We start from the raw sequence: 24,197 nt of genomic DNA on the forward strand, positions 1-24,197 counted from the left end.
GCTGAAAATTCACAGAATTCTAAGAGGACAAAGGCCCTCATCTTGAAAAACTTGTAGAAGAGCAGAAGAGATAATCACAGATATAAGGGAAAAGGAAAGGTGACATGTAATTGAGTCTCCAAGAATGTAAATTTGCAAAGGGCAGAGTAGAAGGCTAAGCATTCCAGGCAAAGGAAATAACAGGAGAAAAGTAATGGAAGCAAAAAACAAGGAATTTATTTACAGAACTCTTGGACTAGTTCTCTTGGACTAGTTTTGCTGGAGGTCAAGGAGCATCACAGAGCTAATGTAATGGAAAACGGGCAACCAATCACAGAAAGGTTTTGAGAAGCAGTGATCTCATCAGAACTGTGCTTTAGGGAGATTAAAATATGGCAGTAGCTAATTGAATAGATAGGAGATCAAGAGAAAAACTAGGAAGCTATTTTAGTATTCCCATTAAGGGGAAATAGGGAAAATGGTAGGAAAAATGAAAAGGACAAATTAGAAGAGGAAGGAAAAGGGGTGCCTGGGTCGCTCAGTCAGTTAAACATCCTGGGATTGAACCCTGCACTGGGCTCCCTCCTCGGCAGGGAGCCTTTTGTCCGTGCACTGTTCCCTCTACTTGTGTTCTCTCTGTCAAATAAATAAATAAAATCTTAAAAAAAAAAAAAAAAAAAGGAAGAGGAAGGAAGAAAGGAAAAAAAGGAGGAAGGAACAAAGGAGGAAAGAGAGGGTGAGAAAAGAAGCAGGGAAAAGGTATGGGAAGGAGGGTGGGGATGGGATGAAGAGAGAAGGGAAGAAATGAACAAAGATAGGAAGATAGTGAACAGAAGAGGGAACATAAAAAGGGGAAGGGAGGAGAGGAAAAAGAGGTAAGGGAAGTAAGGGAGAAAGGAAGGAAGCAATCTTATAAAAAGGAGGAAATAAAAAAGCAAATTTACATAAATTGACTTTAAGCGTTTGTTGAGACACACACACCGAAACTAAATTGGAATTCCAAATAATGTAGTTTACATACATTCATGTAAATAATAATTTGAAGAAAAATAGCAACATATTTCAATTAAATATAAAATCTTTAAGCTATATTTATCAGACTTATAGGGACATTAATCTATAGGTAACTTAAAATGTAAAAAACCAAAAATAACAGATATTCATGCAAAAAATAGTTTAGCAGTTATCAAACTGAACCAAAGTTATAAAACCACATTTTTTTTTGGAAACAACTTTTTAGAAAAATATTTTAAAAGACCATTCTTGGCACACCTGGGTGCCCAGGCTCAGTTGGTTGAGCATCTGACTCCTTGTTTTGGCTCAGGCCATGATCTTGTGGTCATGGGATCATGGGATTGAGCCCCGAGTGGTGGTCCAGGTCTCTGCTTAGTGGGGAGTCTACTTCTCTCCCTCTGCCCTTCCCCCACTCATGCTCACTCTCTCTCTCTCTCTCTCAAATAAATAAATCTTAAAAAAAGAGACTATTCTTATACTATATTATATATACATAAAATACATGCATGTATAAAATATAATAAATTAGACTCAGGACACTGCATGAGATATTTCCTCTGCTGGAATGCTCTTCAGCAAATGTTTTGCATAGCTTATCCCTTTATTTGGGTCTCTGCTCAAATGTTTTATCCTCAGAGAGGCATTCATTCCGTGACTACTCTATAAAATACCACCCCTACCTATACTTTTAATCTGCTTTATTTTTCATCATAGCACTTATCATTACTACACATTATGGAATTTATTGAATAGGGTTTTTTTGGGGGGACTATTGTTTTGCCTATTATCAGTTTCCACCTAAAAATGTAAAGCCCATTAGTCTGGAAGACTTGTCTGTCTGGTTCACTCATATATCCCTACCACCTTAAATAGTACTTTGTACATATAGCTCAATAAACAGCAGCTGAATAAATAAATGAATGAATAACAAATGAGTCATACTTTGAACTTAAAGAGTAATTGGCAGCAATTTGGGAATATTTTGATCAAGAGAAGAGAAAAACTAACTGCAAGATGAAGATACTCATCTCTGTATCTGCATTCCCCACTGTGCCTGAAACATAGTAAGCACTACTGAAGGACTGAAATAAGTAAAAATCTATATATTATGTAAGAGAATATTAATAAAATATACATATTTTAAATAAAAAATTATAACATAGGTTAGAGTAATTTAATAGGCAAGTGTTTACACACAAAAAAGTAACTGGATTATGCTGAATAAAATTTATTTCAAAAAGTAGGGAGGGGACATCAGCCAAAAAGTCAGAGTAAGGACCTTTAAAAATTCTGTGCTCCATAAAAGCAACAAGAAAATTGGCATAAGGTTGGGGGAACAAGGTGGTGGGTTTTAGGGAGGGCACGTATTGCATGGAGCACTGGGTGTGGTGCAAAAAATAATGAATACTGTTACGCTGAAAAGAAATTTTATTTTATTATATTTTAAAAGATTTTATTTATTTATTTGACATAGATCACAAGTAGGCAGAGAGGCAGGCAGAGAGACAGGAGGAAGCATGCTCCCCGCTGAGCAGAGAGCCTGATTTGGGGCTCGATCCCAGGACCCTGGGATCACGACCTGAGCCAAGGCAGACACTTAATGACTGAGCCACCCAGGTGCCCCATGAAAAGAAATTTTTTTAAAAATGGGGAAAAAAAAAGAAAATGGGCATAAATTACTTGAATCCAAATTTTTAGTGTTATGGAAATTAATCAAAGGCCCATAGCAATCTGAGGGATATTTACTCCAGAAAAAAGACCGACTCTCCCAATAGTGAGCTTTATGGCTGAACTTGCCCTGGTCTCAATTCCTATTCTACAACTCTAAGTAGCCTTAAAAAATAGCAGCAAGGGCTCCTGGGTGGCTCAGTGGGTTAAAGCCTCTGCCTTCAGCTCAGGTCATGATCCCAGGGTCCTGGGATCGAGCCCTGAGTTGGGCTCTCTGCTCAGCGGGAAGTCTGCTTCCTCCTCTCTCTCTCTCTCTGCCTCCCTCTCTGCCTACTTGTAATCTCTGTCAAGTAAAATAAATTAAATCTAAAAAAAATAAAATAAATAAAAAATAAATAGCAGCCAGCAGTTTTTGGTGAAACCAATAACCTGGCAGCTACCAGAGACCAGAATGAGCCTGAGCTCTTCCAAAGTATTATTCCCCACATTCTCCAAGGTCAGTATTACCATGATTTCACAATCAAAGATATCACAAGAAAAGGAAATGACAAATATCCTCTATGTATATAAATGCTAAAATAAAATTCTCAACAAAATACTAGCAAATTAAATCCTGTAGCATATAAAAAAGATTAAACTCTTAGACATAGTAGGATTTATTCCAAGAAGGTGAAGTTGGTTCAACATACAAAAGACAATCAATGGAATCTACCATATTAATTAAGCACAGAAATAGCAACTGACAAAAATCTAATATTCCTTCAAGAGGGAGCAAAATCAATAACCTAAGAACAGAAAGGAACTTCCTCATCTAATAAAGGGCATTTACCAAAACCCATAGCTAATATTACACTTAATGCTGACAGATTAAAAGCTTACCCCTAAGATCAAGACAATTAAGGGTGTTCACTCCTACTACTTCTATTCACCACCGCATTGGTGGTTATAGCTACAGCAATTAGGCAAGAAAAAGAAATACAAGAAATCACATAAAAAGAAGTAACACTATCTCCATTTGCCAAAGCCACAAAAAATTAGGGCTAATAAACAAGTTCAGCAAGGTAGCAGGATATAAAATCAATACACAAAAGTCAGCTTTATCTCTATAAACAGCACTGAACAATCCACCCCCAATCACCAATTAAGAAAACAGTTCCACTGACAATACGGGTGTCTGGGTGGCTTAGCAGGTTAACTGTATGACTCTTGCTTTTGGATCAGGTCATGATTTCAGAGTTGTGGGATTGAGTCCTACATTGGGCTCCATGCTCAGTGCAGAGTCTGATGGAGATTCTCTCCTCTCTCTTCCCCTCTGCCCCTCCTCTAGCTCTTTCTCTAAAAAATTAAAATTTTGAAAAAAAAAAAAAAAACCAAACCAAGAAACAGTTCCACTGACAATAAATAGAATTTGCAATAAAATACTAGGAATAAATTTTTCAAAAGATGTAAGACTTGTACACTGAAAACTATAAGACATCACTGAAGGAAATTAAAGACTTAAATAAATAGAGATACTTTATGTTCATGGATTAAGTTTTCAAGGAAAACTTAATATTGTTAAGAGGACAATACTCCCCAAAATAATCTATAGATTCAACACAATCTCAATAAAAATTCCAGCTGGCATTTTCACAGAAACAGGCAAGTTGATCCTACAATTCATACAAAAATGCAAGAGATCAGAACAGACAAAACAATGCTGAAAAAGAAAAATAAAGTCGGAAGACTCAAAGTTTCCAATTTCAAAACTTAAAACAAACCTGTGATAATTAAGATAGTGTGTTCTTTGCATAAAGATGGCATATAGATCTGTGGAATAGAACTGACAGGTCAGAAATAAACTCATACAAAAAAAAAAAAAAAAAAAGAAAGAAACCCATACATCTATGGTCATGGTCAATTGATGTATAACAAGGGTGCCCAGAGAATTCAATGGGCAAAGAACAGTCTTTCAGCAAGGGGTGCTGAGACAACTGGATATCCACATTACAAGAATGAATATGGACCCCTCCCCTGTACCATATATAAACACTCAGAAATGGGAAAAAAAAGACCTAAATATGAGAGCTAAAACTACAAATCTCTTAAAAGAAAAGATAGGTATAAATCTTTGTGACCTTAGATTATGCAATGGTTTCTTAGATATGATACATAAAGCACAAGTAATCAAAGAAAAAGTAGAAAAGATAAATTAGAATTGAAGAAAATTAAAGATTTTTGTTTTAAGGACACTATAAAGTTAAAAAGACAACCCACAGAATGACAGCACATATTTGCAAATCAAATATTTGAATATGTATGTAGCATACAGAAGATGTAAAGGACTCACACACTCAAGGATGAAAAGTAAAATAACTCAATTTTTAAAACGAGCAGAGGACCTGAATAGACATTTCTCCAAAGAAGATATACAAATTGCTGATTAGCACATGAAATGATGCCCAGTGTTATTAGTCATTAATGAATCACAAATGAAAACCACAGAGAAACTTCACTTTACACCTACCACAGCTGCTGCAATAAAAAAGATGGGCATTAACAAGTATTATGGAAGACGTAAAGAAACTGGACTCTCATATATTGCTGGTGGGAAACACCAGTTGGAAAAGTTTGGTAGTTCCTTAAAAAGTTAAACACAGAGTTAACATATGACTAATTCTACTGAACTGGATATATACCTAAGAGAACTGCAAACATGTGTTCAATCAAAAACTCCTACATGAATATTCACAGCAGCATTATTCATTATAGCCCCAAAGTGGAAAAACCCAAATCTCCATCAATGGATGAATTGATAAACAAAATGCAGAATTCACAGAACAGACGATTATTCAGCTATAAAAAGGACTGCAAAAAAAAAAAAAAAAAAGAATGAAGTATTAATACATACTACAACATGGATGAACCTTGTCTTCATCACGCCAAATAAAAGAAGCCAGACACAAAAAGTCACAAATTTTAGGATTACATGAAACGTCCAGACAGGTCAATACATAGAGGCAGAAAGTAAATTAATGGTTGCCAGGGACTGGAGGAATGACCGCTGATAGATACGGGGTAAAGAAAATGTTCTAATTTAGAGAATTGCATAGGTTGTACAACTTTGTGAAAACAACACAAAAATCACTGATTAAATACTTCAAAAAATGAATTTTATGGTATGTGAATTATAACTCAGTAAACTGTAATAATAAAAAAGAAACCAGTTAGCATCATAAGTATATTTTTAACTTTCAACTTACATTTCCTGTGAGCCTCATGTTTTCTTTGCTGACATTTAACACTGTTGTCAGTAAAGCCCGACTTAGGATGTTGAGTTACTTGACTTATTTCTTGAGGTAGAACTGTAACCTGAAAGTTAAAATTCTTATAAATGAATTAAAAACAAACAAAACTACCTTTCCTCGAAGTGATAAAATATTTGATTGTAGAACTAAATAATAGGAGAGCTGACACTTGAGCTCTATCACTAAAGCCCATGTTCACAGTACCATAGCAGAGAAAAAGTATGCCAGAAGTTTAATTAGAAAATATACTAGTTTGGGGTATAGTTTATTGGGTTGTTCTATCTGATATCTACATCAAGTTATTTATTACTCCCATTGTCATATTTTGCCAATAAAGACTTAAATTTTTTTAAAAACAAGACTTTTTAAAAGAGTTTTTGGTCTACGACAAAATTGAGACAAAGGTACAGAGATATTTCATATCCTTTCTGTCTCCACACATGTACAGCATTCTCCATTATCATCATCCTCCACCAGAGTGGTATATTATTACAACCAGTGAACTAACACTGACACATCATTATTACTCAAAGACTATAGTTTACATTGGCTTCACTCTTGGTGCTGTACGTTCTATGAGTTCAGGCAAATGTATAATGACATATATCCGCCATTTCAGTACCACACAGATTATTTTCAGTGCCCTAAAAAGCTTCTGTGTTCTGTCTACTGATCCTTCCCCCAAACACTGGGCAACCACTGATCTTTTTACTGTCTCCATAGTGTTGCCTTTTCCAGAAGCTTGAATACTTTTAATTTTTTTAAATGATTTATTTATTTATTTATTTGACAGACATCACAAGTAGGCAGAGAGGCAGGCAGAGAGAGAGAGAAGGAAGCCCACTCCCTGCTGAGCAGAGAGCCTGATGCAGGGCTCGATCCCAGGACCCTGGGATCATGGCCTGAGCTGAAAGCAGAGGCTTTAACCCACTGAGCCACCCAGGTGCCTGGCTTGAATACTTTTTAAAAAATCATGTTGAGTTGTCTGCAATATGCTTATCAGATGAACACCAGGTTGCTTATTAATGCTTCACGGATTTAAGTGATATATGTGGTAGCCCATAATTCTTGGAATATATAGGAGGAAATACAACATGACAATGTTTAGCTGATACAAATAATGAAATAGCACCCAATAACAGGAGCAGCATGCAGAAGATTCTGAGGAAATATAATATCAAGTGTTCAGTTCCATCTCAAAGCAATAGGCAATAAAATGACTAGGAGAACTTGCTGGAGATCTAGGGGAATTTTGGTTGTGAGAGAGGAAAAGTAGAAGGAACAGTAAGAACACATAACCTGAAATAGGAATTACCTACTTGTCGGGAAGGGAAAATAAACAGACCAATCTTACTAGAAAAGACCATTTTACCAAAGAGTTGAATACACTTTACATAAGAATTAGGTAGAGTTCGATATAGAAGGGCTAGATATTAGTTTCACTTGAGGCTGAATTCCACGAGTACTGAACAGAGAGCCCTATACATTCTATATTTGAATAACATTCTTTGGGGCACCTCGGTTAAGCAACTGCCTTTGGCTCAGGTCATGATCTCAGAGGGCTGGGATCAAGTCCCACAACGGGCTTCCTGCTCAGGGGCAGACTACTTCTCTCTCTGTCCCTCACTCTACTCTCATGCTCCCTCTCCATCTCCAATAAATAAATAAAATCTTAAAAAAAAATAACATTCTTTTAGGGCTGAAAAAGAGGTCATCTAAGTCTAATGCTTTAATTTTGCACATGAGGCCACAGAGGCCCAAGGAAATTAGAGTTGTTCAAATTGAGTCACCAAATTTGACTTTCTGAGTCCAGTACCAGATTTATTACACCACAGTACCTCAGGGAACAAATTAAAGTTAAACCGAGAAGTCTTTATTAATTAGGTATTTTGCCCAGTTATGCCATCAGGCCTACACAGGTGAAAGGATCACCAACAAAGATCAACAGGAAAGATACATCAAACAGTACTATGTAAGAAGGACTAAAAAGGAAAGAGAAAAGAAGTGGGAAGCACAGATAGGAGGTTTATCTAGGCTTAGGATGACAGACTAAGGCCCAATTGTGGGAACTGGCAAGAAATAAAAAGATTTGGAATTTCACCGCAAAAAAAAAAAAAAAAAGAGGGGAGAAAGGCGAAAGATTTTACTCCGTTCTTTTCAGATTATATGCCTGGGGAAATGGTAGTGTTAGAAATAAGGATAAGAAGCTTTAGATGAGGTCAATTCTAAAACATCTTTTGGCTGAGGTGATGGTGGGGTGTCCATCTATACCTGTCTTCTAGAAAGTTGGAGATACTGGCTTAGATTGATCCTGATTGAGAAATATGGATCACATAGCTTGAGTGGTTAAATTAGCAGCAAGGTAAGAGCCAACATCACCAAACAATAAAACAAAAGGTGGAGAAAAAAAAAAGTTTCTCAGTTTTTGGGAACAGTGCCCAGAGAAGAGTTGGGAAAACAGAGGTTAAGAAAGAAGCTGAAGGGGCGCCTGGGTGGCTCAGTGGGTTAAAGCCTCTGTTTTCAGCTCAGGTCATGATCCCAGGGTCCTGGGATCGAGCCCCGCATTGGGCTCTCTGCTCAGCGGGGAGTCTGCTTCCCTTCCTCTCTCTGCCTCTCTGCCTACTTGTGATCTGTCTGTCTAATAAATAAATAAAATCTTTAAAAAGAAAAAAAAGAAGAGGAAAGAAGCTGAATAAGAAGCAAAAGGTGAGAGTGAGTCAGGGTAATGTTTCATTTTAGAGTATAACTCCTTGAAGGAATTGCCTATACTGCTACCTCCAATTTTTCTTCTCCTCTTCTCTCTTGAACACACTCTTGTTGGTATTTCACTCTTTTTTTTTTTTTTAAAGATTTTATTTATTTATTTGACAGAGAGATCACAAGTAGGCAGAGAGGCAGGCAGAGAGAGAGGGAGGAAGGGAAGTAGGCTCCCTGCCGAGCAGAGAGCCCGATGCGGGACTCTATCCCAGGACCCTGAGATCATGACCTGAGCTGAAGGCAGAGGCTTTAACGCACTGAGCCACTGAGGTGCCCCTTGGTATTTCACTCTTACCACTCTACTGAAAGTGCTCTTGTCAAGATTCCCAGTGACCTCAGGTATAAAACTCTATGGTCAATTCTCAAGTATTCATTTCAACTGATCCATTGCCAGCATTTGACACAGTTGATTACTCTTCTTAACGTCCATTCTTCACTTGGCATCTACAACACCACACTTTACTGGTTTTCTCTGGCTCTTTAAGGATGGAATTCTCTAAGGCTAAGTTGTTAAATGTCTCTATCTATATCCATTTCCTTGGATATAGATAAATAGATAAATAGAGCATGACCAGGGGGAACAGCAGAGGGCGGGGGAGAAGAAGTCTCCTCGCTGAGCAGGGAGCCTGATGTGGGACTCAATCTCCTCCGGGATCATGACCTGAGCAGAAGGCAGACACTTAACTGACTGAGCCACCCAGGCACCCCTGTACTCAAATTTCTAATTCTGTATCTCCACTTAGATGTTTAATATACATCTCAAACTTACTATGACCAGAATTGAATTCCAGATCCCCCTCCATAATCCTCCTTGACTTGCAACCTTCTTTATCTCAGGTAACAGTCATTCTATCCTTTTAGTTACTAAGACCCTAAGAGTCATACTCTTTAATTCATATTTTTCTCTCTTAACCCTATACCTAATTCATCATTAGATGGCAATAGCTTCCAAGAATTTGATCACTTCTTCATGCTCCTATTATTCTGGTTCAAGTCAATATGAACTCTATCTTGATGATTCCGGTAATCTCCTAAATAATGTTTCCATCCTGGCTCCTCTATGTTCTATTCTTAAGATAGCAGATAGAATGATCCTATTAGAATATAAATCAGATCATGTCATTCTGTTGCTCAAAACGCTTCACTCATTGTTCTTCTCACTAAGTAAAAAACAATATCCTTATAATGACCCATAAGGTCCTGCATGGTATCTAATTACAGTTCCTGTAACTCAGCCTACTGATTCAAAACTATAATTTTCTCTTCCTTGAGTACACTGGAATTGTCTTCCCAACAGGGTCTTTGAATATCTCTAGAACACCCTCCCCTCAGATATCTACTTAGATACTCTATTGCTCATTTCATTCAAATCTTTACTCAAATGTTACCTGATCATTCTATTTAAAACTGCAAAACCTTGCCTCCCCCTCCTGCCAACATTCTCTATGCTCCTTCTCTGAAATTCTTCTCAAACTTTTTAATTACCATCTAATATACCATGTAATTTACTTATTTATTGTCCTCTCCTCCCTAGAATACTAGTTGTTTGAGGGTCAGAATTTTTGTTTTGTTTAGAGCTATATTCTCATTACATAGAACAATGCACATGATAGGCACTCAATAAATACAAGTTGAATGAATTAATAAAATGAATGAATGATAACAAAGCATTCCTAAAAAATGAATGGTTAGTGGTACCAAATAAATTAGAGAGGAAAAGAGGGTTTGAAATTCGGATATAGACTGCATTTAGGTAGTAAGGATTTATGGATAATCTAAGCAAAACTTAGCCTATTGGCAGAAGAGCCCTGTGTATTTTGTCACTCTCACTTTTAGGTTTATTTTACCATAATATTCTTTGCTACTTTCTTCCTCTACTCTGAAAATGTCACCATCACTGGAAGACATTAGAATAAATGAGGCCTCCATTGTGCAGGTTACTGATTTATAAACTTGAGAGAATATTCTTTCTTTACCTACACTGTGAAGATAGGTCAGTAACTAGCAAAAATATTGTAGGAATTTCTTACCTTTTCCCTTTTTTTGGTCTGAGTCTACTTTTTTAGCAGAATTTCTTTTCCCTTCTTAATTTATACTAAGGAATATGAATTTGCTCATTCATATTTAAGACAACCAAGTGCTAACATAAAGCTCCACATTCAAGTGGAAATTAATTAGTTAATAATAAGTGCATTAAGGCCTTTGTTGAATTTAAAATATAGTTATTGAGATTCTGCAAACTAAAACAAAATCTAAAATAATTTAAAAGAAAAATTATCTACATTCCTACTCCTGAGTCCAAAAACTTTTATATATGGCTGAAGAGAATTATGAAAATTCATGATTAAAACTGTTATTTCTATTTTATGAGATTTTGGGGAAAAAAATCATTGCATGCTCACAAGAGAAATGTAAATTTTGTCTTTTAGAATTAAATGTCTATCAAACAAGGTATACTAACCTTTTCTTGTAGAGTTGGCTGAAAATGTTGAACCTTTCCAGATCCCTGTAAGGACTGCCAAATGTTGCAAAACTCATCATCATCTTTAGTAGGTACCTGGCAAAGCACAAAAAGTTTCTTAAGGAACTGAAATATGAGAAAAAAATAAGGATTGATATTAAAATAAAAAAATTCATTAAAGTTATTTAGCAGTACAAAAATATTAACTTCCATTATCTGAATCTCAGTTTTTTTTTTTTTCTTTTTTTTTTCTGGAGCTCAGTACAGTCATCATAAAAATATTCTATTGGAGTAAAAATGGTCTTTATCATTTGTAATTGGTTTTGAATGGTTTTACTGGAAAGTATTTAAAACATGAAAAATGCTATGGAAGATTATATTAAATTAATATCCCTGCCAGTAGATTTTTTTTTTTTTTAGTCTTCCAATGTACTGATATCTCATTCAAGCTAACATTTAACAATTTAATTTTTAAAATCTTCATTTTACACAAAAATAACAGATTAAAAAACCAGCTATTACTTATGAGGAATTGATTTTGTACAGATTAAAACTCTGAACAAATATGTACCAAAATTTAATAGTGGTTACCTATGAACTTTGATTTTTGGTTCTGTTTCCTTTGCTATTATCTCCCTATCTGTACTTTCTAATTAGTCTATAATGAACATGTATTACTTGGATTAAAATGTGGGTAAGATTTGGGGACATGGAGTTACATAATGTCTCACACAAAACAATTCAATTTTCGTCTCCAGAAAGATAAAATAGAGGAAATCACCTATGAGTTGCATGGGTAGGAACTTGAAAATGGCTTTTGATTAATGTAATTCTCTCCCTTTTAACCTCTCAAATTCATGTCATTTCATAGCAGACAGAATACAACATCTGAGTTATACAAATGTAGTTTGAAAAGTAAACATATGAAAACAGGCCTTCTCAGGTTCTTTTTTAAAAATGTATTTTTTTTAAACTGTCATTTTATAACAGACATAGGATGTTATCAGTAGCCTTTTTTTTTTTTTTTTTTAAAGATTCCATTTATTTATTTGAAGGAGAGCATGAGTTGGGGGAGAGGCAGAGAGGGAGGGAGAAGCAGACTTCCTGTTGAGCAGGGATCCTGATGTGGGGCTCGATCCCAGGACCCTGGGATCATGACGTAAGCCAAAGGCAGATGTTTCACAATTGAGCCACAGAGGCACCCTAGTAGCATTCTTTACTAGCCTATTAACTTAAAAACAAATCTGAAATTGACTTGAACCAAAAATTTTTTAAAAACTAAGTCAAATTAGGTTTTACTTATAAAGTCTGCCTGAGATTTATAAAGAAGCAGAAATAAATGAAAGACTAAGAGTCTTACTTGAGTAGGAACAAAAAGTGATTGGGGAGAATGGTTCAGGCCTCCCAAATGCCCAGAAGAAATTGATGTATTTGAGCTATAGTGATTCACAGCTGGTTGTGGTTTCACAATGGCTGTCAACTTCTGATTTCCAGTTTCAGAGCGACTCCCATGAGTAAGATTTACCAAGGCACTTGTTGGCAGTCGATATCCTCTACCAGGCGAGCACCTAAAAAGTAAACAGTTATTTCAGAGGGAAATAATACTAAATAATACTAAAGGGAGCAGAAGAATCAAATTATTTTTAGGTGGACAATCAGTCCATAATCTCAATTAGTAAATATTACTTTTAAATTCAGTAGAGGAACCTGAAATCATAGAAAGATCTCCATTTATAAGATGATATATTTCTGAAACTGGAAAGGACTTTATTTAATCCTCATCATAATCTAGTAAAGTATGTATCTTCATTATAAATGAGGAAACTGAGGGTCAAAATGCTTTTAACTACCTACCCAAAGTAGCACAAAGGTTAAGTGACAGAGCCCATTCCATGCATCTTTCATTCTATCATAATCCTTTTTCCTGTAACTTTTTAACTTTTCAATCAGTACTGCCCCCCAAATAAGTAAATCTCACATATAAGTTAAAAACAAAAAAATCCAATCTTCTGGCTTTAAACCTGCTAACCTCTAGTTACTTTTTCTCTCCTTCATGGTCAAACTTCTCAAGGGTCAGCTCAATTTCCTACTCCCTCAAACCACCCCAGTGTGGCTGTGCAACCACAATTCCACTAAAATTTAAATCTGCAATCATGCCACACCTCTGATTTTGATGACTTCACATTGCTTTAAGAATAAAGACCAAGATATCAAAATCATTAGCATGTCCTCAAAGTTGGCTTGCTCTTTTCTCTTACTCTCTCATCTTACATAGTTGCTGAAGTTGCTGACACTTGCATTCTTTTTTTTTTTTTAATGAATAAATCCTTTGTTGCACATGCTATTTCTATTTCCTCTTCTTGACCATTGCCATTCTTCTTCCCTCTTCCTCCAGTTAACTATTACTCAATCTTCAAGTTCCATCTTAAATATCACTTGTCAAAGAAGACTTTCTAGAAGTCATACTCTTATAGAAACTGGAGCTTCTCCTTCCCAACACTTCTCACATTTTAATTAAATAATTAATATTATAATCAGTTACACAATTATCTCCCCCACTAAAATGAAAGCTTTGTGAGTCTAGAAAGCATGTCTATCTTATTCACTGTTATATCCCTATAGCATGTATGATGTCTTGCATATGACAGGAATTCAAATTGTGGACAAATAAACAAATAATGTAAAGTCACTGGCCACGTGGACATACTTACAAAGTGTAATTATCATCAGGAAATACAAACCTTATTGTTAAGCCTCCAGGAAATTCTTCATCAAATAATACTTCAAATAGTACATCAGCTTCTCTATTAGCTGTTAAATAAGAGGAATTTAAAAATCATATGATGAAAAATCAGCATTTAAGTGTCTGGCTTGTAAAAAGCATTACACCTACAGGAAAATGGTTTAGGGGAATACAGTAAATCAAAAGTAGATAAACTTGCAGATTACCTAAATGGTATTGAAGTAAAATAATATTTTAAATTAGATGTTGTGAGGGGGTTATTTTTATTTTTCTCTGTGCTTTTATCTACGTTCGAAATTATTCATAATGAAAGATTTAATAAAAGAGGTAACTTTGTGGGTGCCTGGGTGGCTCAGTGGGTTAAAGCCTCTGCCTTTGGCTCAGGTCATGATCCCAGAGTCCTGGGATGGACCCTGCATCGGGCTTTCTGCTCAGCAGGGACCGTGCTTCCTCCTGTCTCTCTGCCTGCTTCTCTGCCTACTTGTGATCTCCATCTGTCAAATAAATAAATAAATAAAATCTTTAAAAAAAAAAAAAAAGAGGTAACTTTGGAGTCTGCAGTTCAGAAGGTCTTGCAGTAAGATAAAAGACAGTGATGATCTGAAAGCATGGCAGTTTATTTAATAAAGGGAATAGAATGGAAAGAACAGAAATATTATTAGATAGAATTGGCAGGAATCTGTGACCTGTGTAGATAAAAAGGATAGAGATGCCAAAGATGACTCCAAGGTTCTGGCTGAGATGACTTGGTAGATTACAGATGCCATAACTGAGATATGAGACATGAGAAAGTGCAATAAACTTAGATAGGAACAGAGAAGAACATACTTGGCAGAGAGGCTGATGAGATATATCTGGCAAGAGTAAATTTACCCGAAACACCAAGATAAAATGAAATAATTAGCTATATTTGAATTCTAAGCCTAAATTAATAATAGATCTATTATATTACTTCAGAATTCACCGACCTTACCTCCTTCCCTCTCCCCTCTTCTTACTCCCCTCCCTCTTTTACCACTTCCCCTCCCCCCACCTCAATTTCTCTCCACCTTTCCCCTACCCTTTTTCTACTTTATTGGTTCCATTTCTCCAGAGAACCCTAATACAATATTTGATAACATCCTAACCTGGGATAGGAGTGGAGGGATGTCTGTTCCCCATCCCCAGTCCTGCCCAGCTGAAACCAGGCCTATAGAGTTCATCCATTCCCCAATATTCAGCTCTATCTTTCAACCTGACACTTTTGTCTGAAATCTAAGCTCCAGAAAGTAAGAAGAGGCTTAATGAGAGGCTGGAGTTTCTCCTCTGAAGGCTTAAAGCTCACCTTTTAGGTTCTTATTCCCTATCTGTGGGAGGGGTACTTCCTCAAAAGATTATTAAGATTATAAAAGGTAAGAGGATTGTTCACTCCCTTTAGTGAATTAACTATGGAGATGAGGTCTCAGATGAGGGCTGAGGGGAAATATTTCCCTTTTTTATCCATGGCAGACATGGTTAATCAGTTACAAAGCTCTATCCCACTTGGCATATATATAGCTTTAAAAACCTTCTCAAAACAAAATTCCAAGTAGTCACTATTACTGATAGGAACTGCCAGAATAAAGAAAACTCCAATGTTACCAAAGTCCTAAGGCCTTATCAAGACAACTTAACTAGAACACAATCTAATAATATGCTCTGTATTTGAACAGCTGATGCAGGGGGTTGAGCAGACAGCAGCAGGAGGGTTGTTTCATTTTACCCATCTGGCCCTTACCATTCCTAGTCCAGACAATTAGACCAAAGTTGAGTGCTTGAGACATCAAAAGATAGTGCTGCCAGCAGCTTGACCCCTTGGCACTGGATTTGCTGCTTCATGCTAGGCTGATTTTTTTGGAATCTACACTGCAAAGCTGCTCACAATAGGCATCCCTTTGAGGCAAATTTAGATCCTCAATTGTTCTTCTCTTTTTCCTCCATTCTCTAACTTTTTCTTTTCTTTTTTTTAAATAAAAATACATGACATAAAATTTACCATCTTAATTATTTTTAAGTGTAGAGTACAATAGTGTTAACTATATGTACATTGTTGCTTCCTGCTTAGATATAAGACACAGAAATATGTGTTTTACTTTACAATTACAGATGCAGTTGAAGACACACCAAGTATTGAGATATTACCCCCTTTAATTCCTATGATGGTGCCCCGAAGGCCAACTGGAACTGAAAAGTACTCTCTCACATTTACCACACGGTCAAAGAGACGAAATTCTGCATCTCGATCAGGAATGACTCCATGTTGCTGTTCTAAAGGCTGAAGAGAAGAAAGCTTTAATTATTATTAATTCTAATTTGAAATAATTTTTCTATTACTATAACAGAAATATTTTGTTCCTTCTACACTTTTGAAATACAGGCTTTGAATTCTTTGATAGGAAACTTACTCTGTACAGCAAATGGGGCTTCACTGTCACTCGTACCTTCTTATTATTCTTTCTTTGCTGAAGAAAGAAAAATTTTTAGATATTTAAAAATATTAAATTATAAAATTATTGTCATTTAGATTTACACTAAAAATAAGATTATTATTATTCAGTTGGACATGATTATTATTCATTTTTATTTTTATTATTTATTTACTTTTTAAAAAGATATTATTTATTTATTTGACAGACAGAGAGTGATCACAAGCAGGCAGAGGCAGGCAGAGAAAGAGAGAGGGAAGCAGGCTTCCCACTGAGCAGAGAGCCTGGCGCGGGACTTGCTCCCAGGACCCTGAGAGCATGACCTGAGCCGAAGGCAGAGGCTTAACCCACTGAGCCACCCAGGTGCTCCTATTCATTTTTAAAAGCCAAATGAAATGAGTATTTAAAGAATATTTGAAGTTCTTCAGATGCAGCAGGGGGATAATAAATTCTTACTTAAAAATTTTTCTAAAAAAGATTTTATTTATTTATTTGAGAGAGAGAGTGTGTGCATAAGCATTGGGGAGAAGCAGAGGGAGAGGAGGAAGACTCACTGCTGAGTGGGAAGCCTGACCCAGGGCTTAATCTCAAGACACCGAGATCATGACCTGAGCCCAAGGCAGATGCTTAAGCAACTGAGCCACCCAGGTGCCCCTTACAATTTTTAAAGGGAAAATTTTTTGACATTTATGGCATAGAAAAATAAAATAGTATGCATAAAACCTGATGGATTTTTATAGTATAAGCTTATCTATGTATAACTATGCTAAGTTCAAGAAAGAGAACATTACTAAGCACAACATAAGAACTCTTGTATTCCTTCCCAGTTATTAATATCCCCAAAGTAACCTTACTGCTAACAAAAGATTAGAGTTACCTGTTTAAAACTTTATGTAAATGCTATCCTATTCAAATGCCTTTTTACTCTAAAAAGAATTGTATATGATGGTCAATGAAGATCTACATTAAAAGAAAATAAGTATAAAGTACTCATCTATGACAATACTAGGGTTTTATGGCTACTTATAAAAATTAAGGTGGCACTGATTTAACAAAGCCCTTGCTTTTGGAAACTATTATGAAATTGGCTTTGATATTTGAATTTTTTGATCATCTAACAAATGTTGGAAGAAGAGTTCTGTCCCATCTTTACTCCTTGTTAATTTTGTGAACTCACACTCAACTTAAGCATCAGCCTCCTTCTACTGTAAAACAGAAATAACGTTACCTGTTCTACCAATAAAACCATGAGGACAGTTTATATCCATTGCAATCCATAACTACCATTCACATTAAATATTTTTTAAGTGAAGTCTTACCAACTAAGAAAAATGGCAACAGTTTACTTAATTTGCAGCCACCCATCTTTAGAACCCACCTTATGGAAATAAGTACAAAAGAGCATAAAACAACTCCAAGCTATAGAGACCATATACCATAGAGTTCTTGTATTTATATACTGTAAAATGCTCAAGTCTTTAAACAGACCCTATTATCTTTTATTATAAAGGTATTTCATTTATTCTTTCAACAAATCCTTACTGAGTTCCATTTATGTGCCATGTAGTGATCTAGGTGCTAAGGATAAAACAGTGGCCTATTCCTTTGCTCTACTTAGGGAGACATACATACAAGCAAGAAATGTTTGATGTTAAAAAGCAGAGAAAAATAAAGCAGGTAAGGGGGGATCAGCACTGTAGAGAGAGATCATAATTTTGAATAAAATGAACAGTGAAGGCAGTACTGACAGAAAGTCTATGCTTTCAGCCCACAGCAGACTAGGACTAATAGGGTACAGCTGGTGCCCCCTGAAAACAGCAAGAAGGAGAAAAAAGAAGAAGTATTTTAAGTAAAATAAAAAAGCAGTCCCTAAACTTATGCCTGGAGTACTGTATATGAAGACAACAACCTATATGCTTTAACGTATCTCTAGGCATTACTACATTATAGCACTGATTAGAGGACAATCAAGCAATCAAGCCTGATTCACTAAGCAAATTAATAAACTTAGGAATTTTCACAATAAGCCCTAACCCACATATATGAAATGAAAAGTTCTGGGGTCTGACTATTCAAAATATGATCTGGGAGCTTGTTAGAAATGGAGAATCTCAAATAAAATTTGGGGGCTTAGAGTAATAAGCCTTTATTAAGTGAGAGACTCATTTCAAAAACAATGCTGTACAAATGGATTTTAGTCTAGATTGAAAGACAAAAAGAAATGCAGGTTAAAAAATGAAATGCAGGTTTCTATCGTTATCTGAGTATCTATCAAAAGATAGTGATAGTGATAGATCACAAAAAATCAAACTCTTGGCTCTAGGAGTTTTTTCCTAAAGAGAACAAGAATCATCCAGTAGTAATTTTTCAGACTGTCTTCATAGCTCTTGAATATGTGATAAGAGAATTAAAAGAATAAAAGCCAAGCATCGTTAGGCATTAAAAACAGACATTATTAGAAGGAGTTTACATGATTTAACTTAGTTAATCCTTTTGATGACCCTGTGAAGTAGTACTATTTGACTCTCATTTTATTAATGAGACAATAGAGGCATGGAAAATAATTATCTAAAGTATCTGGCCTAACATTAAAAGTGTTGAAAGAGAAATGGGGGGAAATGGCTTCAGAGCCCATTTCTTAATGTCGTTTGCTGTGAGACTGCTGTGTTAACAAAGCAACATCATTTTAATAAAAAGGCAAATGTATGGAAAATAAAAGTTAAAGAAATATAATCAATCCATTTTCTATTACATCAAGACAGAGATCAAAATAAGTAAAATAGTTAAGCCTACACAGAAGATTATGGTTTTTATTTATTTATTTTTTTTATTTATTTTTTTTTTTTTTAAATTTATTTATTATGTATTTATTTGACAGAGAGAGAGAGAGAGAGAGAGAGAGAGATCACAAGTAGGCAGAGAGGCAGGCAGAGAGAGAGGAGAAAGCAGGCTCCCTGCTGAGCAGAGAGCCCAATGTGGGACTCGATCCCAGGACCCTGAGATCATGACCTGAGCCGAAGGCAGTGGCTTAACCCACTGAGCCACCCAGGCGCCCCAAGATTATGGTTTTTAAAATCAAGATATAAGGGCACCATGGGTGGCTCAGTTGTTAAGCCTCTGCCTTCAGCTCAAGTCATAATCCCAGTATCCTGTGATCCAGCCCCACGTCATCTCTCTGCTCAGTAGGGAGCCTGCTTCTCCCTCTCCAGGTCCCCTGTGCTTGTGTTGCCTCTCTTGCTATCTCTCTCTGTCATAAATAAATCTTAAGGAAAAAAACCCCTCAAGACATAAAAAAATAGGAAAGATTAAACAGGATTTCAAAAATAAGGAATATGTTTAGAAGTGATTCTGTAAAAGTGAATTAAACACAATGTTTATGTTCTATAAAAAGAACTATGTCTTTAAAGAACTTAGAATAGGAAGGAATAGGGGATGAACTTTATTTCTTAATCACAAACTTTGTATTTTGGCTAGAATTAGCGAATATTGATTCCTAAAATTAGAAACACCATTAGAACATAAAATTTAAATGTGATAGCTTTTATATATTAAAGTGCATTTTTAAAAATTCATATGAACTTATTAATGGCCACTGGAAGTGGCTGGAACATTTTTTAAACTATAGGATTACCAGTCATAAATTAGAATCATTGAGTTCATGTTTGGTTGAAACAAAAATAATCTGTCAAATTACATACAATCCATTTAACTTCAAATCTCATCAGTCATCTTGGTTATTGAAAATAAGTACCTTGCACTTTTCAACTTCTTCCTCAATTTTCTCAACAATAGCTGCATCCAGAATTTGTAAATCACAAGAAGAACGAGATAAAGTACTGACAGGATGTCCCTTTAGCCAAGTAATAATTTCTTGAACTTTCTCAGCACTACATTAAAAACAATAATTTTTTCACAATAATTAAAACTTTCTGAGGGTTTATACAAAAGGTGTAATAAATTTCCGAGGGTTGTGAATTATAAAAGATATCAATTACATAATTAATAATTAATCACTAAACTTAATTGGGACTAATTATAAATCTCTCAGTAATTAAAAAACCCCACAAAATTAGTTTAAAAGTACTTTACTGATATAAGTGAAACAGATTATATGACGATCTTAAAGCAAATATATAAAACCCTCCCCACAAAAGTAGTATAAATTCTTTTTAAACTAGCTACTGTACCCTTCACTAGAACTACTAAGCTGAACTATGAGCCAATAAAAACCACAAATTTTGCTTACCCATTCTCATTTTCTCCAGGCCAAATGTCATCTTCATAGAATACATCCTCCTGGCTGTTTTTGGCTATGTAACTAAATAGTTCTGGAGCCCTAGACAAACAAACAAAAATACTGCTTAGAAAATATATATGGCTAACTTCACATAAACTTCCTATCAAATAATTTTGGATTCCAAGGGAACATACAAAACGTATTGAGGACTGATTATTACACACAGAGTATTAATAAGGGATAGAGCCTAATGATTTGAAAGTATTCGCAGGCCCTCAAAAAACGCTCAGTAGCTATGGGAGAAATGATTCAATTCATAAACTGTAATAAACTTCAATTACTTATAAACTTCAATTACTGACTCTAACTACTCTCAGATCATAATGATAGGTGATAAATGACAAAAAGAATATCTACATATTCATTTTCTAATTTTCACAACAAAGCTGTGTACAAGAAAGGCAATGCAACCATAATAATCTACAAGGTCCACCATTTACATTATCTCAATCAAGTAAACTTTAAATCAAGATTTAATAACTAAACTAACCTAAAAGTTTCTTCTGATATGTCTAAAAACACCATTGCTTCCTAAATAGTGCAGGACTTTTAAATACACATAACAGATTGAACCAATGTGCTTAATATTTGCTCACTTCCCAACCTACTAAAAAAAGAGTAAAGTATAAAATAGGGCATAGACCCAGAAAGGCATGAAAAGAGAAACGTTAAGTCTGAGAGCATACATGAATTGTTAACAAAATTTTAGAAACTGGAGACTGTATGGGTAAGTATTAACTGGTTTGAAAGACAGGAAAAAGCTACACTCTAAGCAACCAGGGTGGGAAGTCAACAACAAGCAAGCTGATTTAAACCGTGCATGTCTGCAAAAGCTCTGGAATTAGGGCTCCAGGTACATTTTAATGCTGTAGTATGGGCAGGGTGAAGTTTACTAGACTTTTAGCTGAAAATTTTGTATAATAGCAGTTGGTTGATCATGTGCTTACTTACCTTCACCCCAGCACAAGACCTGTCTGTAGTTTATCTTTTGGAGAGGTTGAATAGAGGATGCTCTAGCTTTAGGAATACAAGGCACAGGGAGATGTGTGGGTAGGACATAAAGAGATGATAAGGAATTGATGACAGTCTAACTACTACATAACGTGTTGCTAGAAAGCAGGCTAGGAAGTGTAACTTCTTTAGGAAGCACACTCTTGAGATGAAAATAAGCAAGAAGGAAGTTTATCAGAGGGCTCTTGTGGAATCAACACATGTAGAAGGGAAGGAAAAAGGGAAGGAAGCAAAAGAGGGAAAAGCTGGGCTGTCATCTACTGTTAATGAACTCCTTGGTCAGTTCTACAGAGATCTCAAAATAGGATGGTCCTTCACCTGAACTAGGGCAATCAGGTCGGCTAGGTCTCACACACCTCCTTGTACATCAGGTGTTGGATCTGTGGCTGTTGTGGGAAAGGGACATAACTTTAGGTGAGGCAGTTCTCTTCTGTAAGGCAATCCCTGAAGAAAGCTCATAGCTGAGGGCTGTCTGACAACACTATTCTAGCTGCCATAGAAATAAGTCATTTAAAAGGAGGTTTGGAGGGATTTCATATTATCCATTCCATAATAAGATCCCTTTTTCCCAGTTAATAACCAAAACACTGGAAGTCAGTTTTGTTCCTCATATCTGTTCTCCAAGGAAAAAGCTGGAGGAGCCAGGCTGTGAGAAAATATACACACATAAGTAGTGATATTTGGAGGCCCTTTGTGAAAATAGCAAAGACCCACCTGACAAGCCCCACCAAAGCACACTAAATTTCCAATCTGCTTTTTAGCACCTCATTCCTAAATATGATTAGACACCAAAGAAGCACCAGAGAAGTAAAAAAAAAAAAAACAAAAAACTTCAATATGAACGGTGCAGTCAAATCAAACGGAAAAAAAAAAGAGCAATTTGGAGAAAATAGAAAATACAGAGAATAGAAGAAAAACGAGAACTACTATCTTAAGAGAAAAAGACACTATAGAAAAGGAATGTCAGAGGATAAGGACACACTTTGAGAAATTAGAAATGATTAAATCAAATAAAAATAAAAATGATATGAGATAAAGTTGAAGAAATCTCCCACAGAGTAGAACAGAAGTATAACAATATAGAAAATGGGTAAGAAGAGATAAGAAAATTAAGAGGATTAATCCAGAGGTCTGTCATCTAACAGAAGTCTCAGAAAGAACAGAAAAAAAGAGAGGAGGAAATTATCAAAGAAATAATACAAGGAATTTTCTCATAATGGAAGGGCATCAGTTTTAAGTGTGAAATGACTCAACAGCCAAAGGAAAGAATACTCATACCAAGGCACACATCATCACATTATTAAAACAGCACTGGTAAAGGGAAGATTCTGAGAAGATTTCAGAAAATGGAAACAGATCACACACAAAGATTCAGAATCACGATGGCATAGGACTTCTTACCAGCAAAGGAAACAAAAAGAGAACAGAGTAGTACTTTTCAAATTCTAAGGAAAAACTTCTGTAATCTAGGATTTTACACCCAGGCCAGCTGTCAATCAAGTCTAGTCAGGGAAGAATAAAGACATTTCCAGACACACAAGCTCTCTTAGGAAACTCTTGGAGTAAGTGCTCCATCAAACTGGAGACATAAGACAGAAAAAGGTATGAAAGTCAGGAAATAAAGGAATCCTGTAAGGCAGAATGGTGAAGGGAATTCCTAGGATAAAAGTAGAGAGAAACCTTAGAATGACAGCTATGTGATAGCTCTAGAAAATAATTAGTTTACATCAAAGCAAGAAGATGAAAGGTTTCAAGGAGGGAGTCTATACGAAAAAACAGAACTGAGAGATCTCCTGATCTGTTTGACTATACAAAGTCTTCCAGCTATGATGAAGAGTTTAGGGTTGAATTAGTTATGTGAATATAGACAATAAGGAAATGATCAAAAAAGATGGGGAAAACAAAAATGTGTACCAGAAAGGACATGCAACCATCTTAATCTACAAGGTCCACCTGAGACCATTTACATTATCTCAATCAAATAAACCTTAAATACAGATTTAATACAACTATAATGAAAGGGGTAATACACACACACACACACACACGTGCAGGAAGGTGAGGAGATAGAAAGGGAAGGTAGTAGAAGAGAGCTAAAGCTTCATTTTTCATGGTACAAAATCAATGCATATGTCAAGTTGAAAAATCATTAAAAAGTAGGGTAAATACAACATTTTAAAGAAATATGGAAGTGAAAAAAAAAAGATATATGGAAGTGAAGAAATAAATTTTCAGATGGTAACACAGGATTGAATCATGTTCCTTCCCCAAAAAGAAAGATTGAAGTCCCACTCCTACTACCTTCAGAATGTGACTTTATTTGAAAATAAGGTTTTTATTGAGATTATAAAATAAAAATGAGGCCTTTAGGGTAGGCCCTAATCTAACATGGCTGTGTCTTTATGAAAAGAGGAAATTTGGGACACCAAAACAGGCATTAACAGAGGAAAAGATGATGTAAAGATGTACAAGGACAACACATGTGAAGATGGAGGCCTGGAGTTCTGCACAAATGTATGAGGCTACAAGAAGCTAG

General features: G+C 35.6%; 1 protein-coding gene across 3 annotated transcripts in view; it reads right to left on the minus strand.

Moving 5' to 3' along the window:
• The window catches only part of XRN1 (5'-3' exoribonuclease 1), a 102,785-nt gene that overhangs the window by 19,915 nt on the left and 58,673 nt on the right, over nt 1–24,197 (minus strand). For all 3 annotated transcript variants that reach the window (XM_082712959.1, XM_082712958.1, XM_082712960.1), the window contains exons 26-33: nt 20,600–20,689; nt 20,105–20,240; nt 16,333–16,389; nt 16,070–16,202; nt 13,908–13,977; nt 12,527–12,734; nt 11,167–11,262; nt 5,904–6,012 (exon numbers count right to left, since the gene is read on the minus strand). In XM_082712959.1, the coding sequence (XP_082569085.1) occupies nt 5,904–6,012; nt 11,167–11,262; nt 12,527–12,734; nt 13,908–13,977; nt 16,070–16,202; nt 16,333–16,389; nt 20,105–20,240; nt 20,600–20,689 (899 nt within the window). The remainder of the gene's footprint in view (nt 1–5,903; nt 6,013–11,166; nt 11,263–12,526; nt 12,735–13,907; nt 13,978–16,069; nt 16,203–16,332; nt 16,390–20,104; nt 20,241–20,599; nt 20,690–24,197) is intronic.

The sequence above is a fragment of the Mustela nivalis genome (genome assembly GCF_964662115.1).
Source record: "Mustela nivalis genome assembly, chromosome: 1".
Classification (NCBI taxonomy): domain Eukaryota; kingdom Metazoa; phylum Chordata; class Mammalia; order Carnivora; family Mustelidae; genus Mustela; species Mustela nivalis.